The sequence below is a fragment of the Mesitornis unicolor genome, unplaced genomic scaffold, assembly GCF_000695765.1.
Source record: "Mesitornis unicolor isolate BGI_N332 unplaced genomic scaffold, ASM69576v1 scaffold30914, whole genome shotgun sequence".
NCBI classification, from domain to species: Eukaryota; Metazoa; Chordata; class Aves; order Mesitornithiformes; family Mesitornithidae; genus Mesitornis; species Mesitornis unicolor.
The window spans coordinates 857-3,745 of NW_010178535.1; the positions used below are offsets into that span (position 1 = coordinate 857).

The 2,889-nt window shown below is 45.2% G+C and overlaps 1 protein-coding gene across 1 annotated transcript; it reads left to right on the plus strand.

The window, feature by feature from the left end:
- The first annotated feature begins 481 nt into the window (after positions 1–481).
- On the plus strand, positions 482–1,582 carry HTR1F (5-hydroxytryptamine (serotonin) receptor 1F, G protein-coupled). Its single transcript, XM_010182492.1, has one exon. It carries the CDS (start codon positions 482–484, stop codon positions 1,580–1,582), a length of 1,101 nt encoding a protein of 366 aa, XP_010180794.1.
- Positions 1,583–2,889: the final 1,307 nt, after the last annotated feature.

Below are 2,889 nucleotides of genomic sequence, written 5' to 3' on the forward strand. Positions count from 1 at the left end.
ATGGGATTGTTCACATTTTAACCAGTTTCAAGACTCCACTACAATTCATTCAGAGTAAGCATTCAGCTGGAGGGCTGGCTCTGCAACACAGGGGCCACAATGACACCACTGCCCTGCACAAGGAACAGAGCTGTTTCCCCCATGCAGCATCATGCAGTACCCTGCAGAGCAGTGCTGTCTCAGGCACTGTGGCACACTCGTGCCACTGCCATGCAAACATGCCCTTCCCAAGAGCATGTCCAAGGAGAAAGAGGAGGCCCCTACTCTGGAGGCAGAGCATCCCACATAGTGCTAGCCAGGAAAACCTGTCTGGAGTCAGAATAATTTCTAACAATATCTGAGGTTCTTGTAATTTTGGGGCCCATAGTCTTCTAAGATTACAAAAATCAGTACTTCCTGGATACTGAGGATGCATTTTCTGAATGTTTTTATTTTTCCAACAGGGAACTGCTACTGGTAGAGAACATCTTTAAAAGGGAACATGGATTTAATAAACTCAACTGAACAAAACGGTACATCAGAAGAATTATTCAAATGGGTGACATCCAAGATTCTCATTTCCATTACCCTGTCTGTGCTTGCGCTAATGACAACAGCCATCAATTCTCTCGTGATGACTGCAATAATTGTGACGAGAAAGCTCCACCACCCTGCCAACTATCTAATCTGCTCTCTTGCAGTGACTGATTTCCTTGTGGCAGTCCTAGTGATGCCCTTCAGCATTGTCTACATTGTAAAGGAGACCTGGATCATGGGGCAAGTGGTGTGTGACATTTGGCTGAGCGTGGATATTACGTGCTGCACATGTTCCATCTTGCATCTCTCTGCCATCGCTTTGGACCGGTACAGGGCAATTACAGATGCTGTGGAATATGCACGGAAAAGGACACCTAAGCATGCTGGCATCATGATTGCAGTGGTATGGATCATATCCATTTTTATCTCCATGCCGCCTTTGTTTTGGCGGCATCAGACGACCAGCAGGGATGACGAATGCATCATCAAACATGACCATATTGTTTCCACCATTTACTCTACATTCGGCGCCTTCTATATCCCACTGGCCTTGATTCTGATCCTTTATTACAAGATATACAAGGCAGCAAAGACATTTCACAGAAGAAGCGTCAGCCGGATCATAAGGGAGGAGGTAAATGGACAAGTCCTTTTGGACACAGGTGAAAGAAGCACCAAATCAGCTTCAATGCCCAGCACAACAGAGAAGACATCAGAACCCCTGGTGGACTGCGATAAAGTCAATATCACCCTGCGAAGCCCCAGGTCTGAATCTAAGCATGAGAAGTCCTGGAAAAAACAGAGAATCTCTAGCACAAGAGAGCGAAAGGCAGCAACTGCTCTGGGTCTGATCTTGGGGGTGTTTGTGATCTGCTGGCTCCCTTTTTTTGTAAAAGAAGTAGTTGTTAATACCTGTGAAAGATGTCACATCTCAGAAGACATGTCTAATTTCCTAGCATGGCTGGGATATATAAATTCCCTTATTAACCCTCTAATCTACACAATCTTTAATGAAGATTTCAAGAAAGCCTTCCAGAAGCTTGTGCAGTGTAGGCAATATCTTTAAGAGCTTCCATTCATATCAGGAGAACATACTCATTTTTTTTTTAACCTGTATAAATTTATATAACTGAAATGACATTTGTTGTATTTAAGAAAAAGCACCAAGGTTCTGCATTTACATTATGACTTTTTTGTATCAGTAGTACTGAGAGCATAAATTTTAAAGAGGTAGGTCATTTAGGATTAGTTTTACTCTCAAAAAAGACGTAGCATATTGTGGCTCTGATGGGATTTGCACTACAACAAGCTGCCTAACTTGAAACATAAGGTATTACCTTAAACACAAAGGAAATATACACTTGAAGTAGACAGAGTAACAAAATTTAAAAAATTAAAAAGTAACCTTCAGTCATCAATGAAATTTTAAGTAAAACAACATCAAGGTTTTAAACCCTAATTGCAAATAAGAAGATAGGAAATACACCTTGGAATTAAGACATGGTTCATTAGTTTGGCACACGCCTGCAGCATACAGCCAAGCCATTCCCAGTGAAGGGTAGTAGCTTTAAATCTATCTAGCATCATCCTGTGTTGACCAGTTGAGTGCAGCTGCAGCCCTGCCTTCTCCAATAGATGAAGGACTTCCCTGTGTTATGCCCTTGCAGCTCCCCAGCAGCAAGCAAGGCACCTTCATGGGTTACCAGTTTCATAGCGAGCCATTGCCCACCCATGACAGATGTGGACGTAGTCCCAGGGGAAACAGCCAGGCAGCTGGGGCACCCTCGGTGAGCTGGGTACACATAGTGCCTGGTGCTCTGAGACATCGCTTCAGCAGGGACCAGGGAGAGTTAAGCTCATAAAAAGCAGCTGGTCCTTATGAAGGTGTTAGAAGGTGTTAGAAGGGAAAGAAGCATGAGATACTTCTTTCTTCATGTCCTCATCCCTACCTCACACACCTGGCCAGGCACAGGCTGTGACTTTCTCAGCACCAAACCCAGCCACACAGTTTGTGCCCAGAGCATTGCTGATGGTGGGTGGCTTGGTGAGGTTTAGTTGAGGGCCACATAATGAAGCACTCAGGCTGGCAGCTCTGCCTCAGCATCTTCAGCCCTGCAGCCCCTGAAAACCAGTGTCCTCTGAGTCTTTTCTCGATTGCCTCAAGCACTAGGGCTGTGCACCCTCTTTCCAAGCCACGTGAGAAAGCAGACACCAACCATGGTGTTGGCAGCATGGGTGTCTGGAAAAGGCCATGCAGCAGCTTCTCCAGTAAGGGCAGGGAGAGTAATCTTACTCTGCAGTGCACACCTGGTGTGGGGATCCTGTGGGACGTACTTCCCCTAGAGCATCCAGTTCACATCCTTAGTCCCAGCA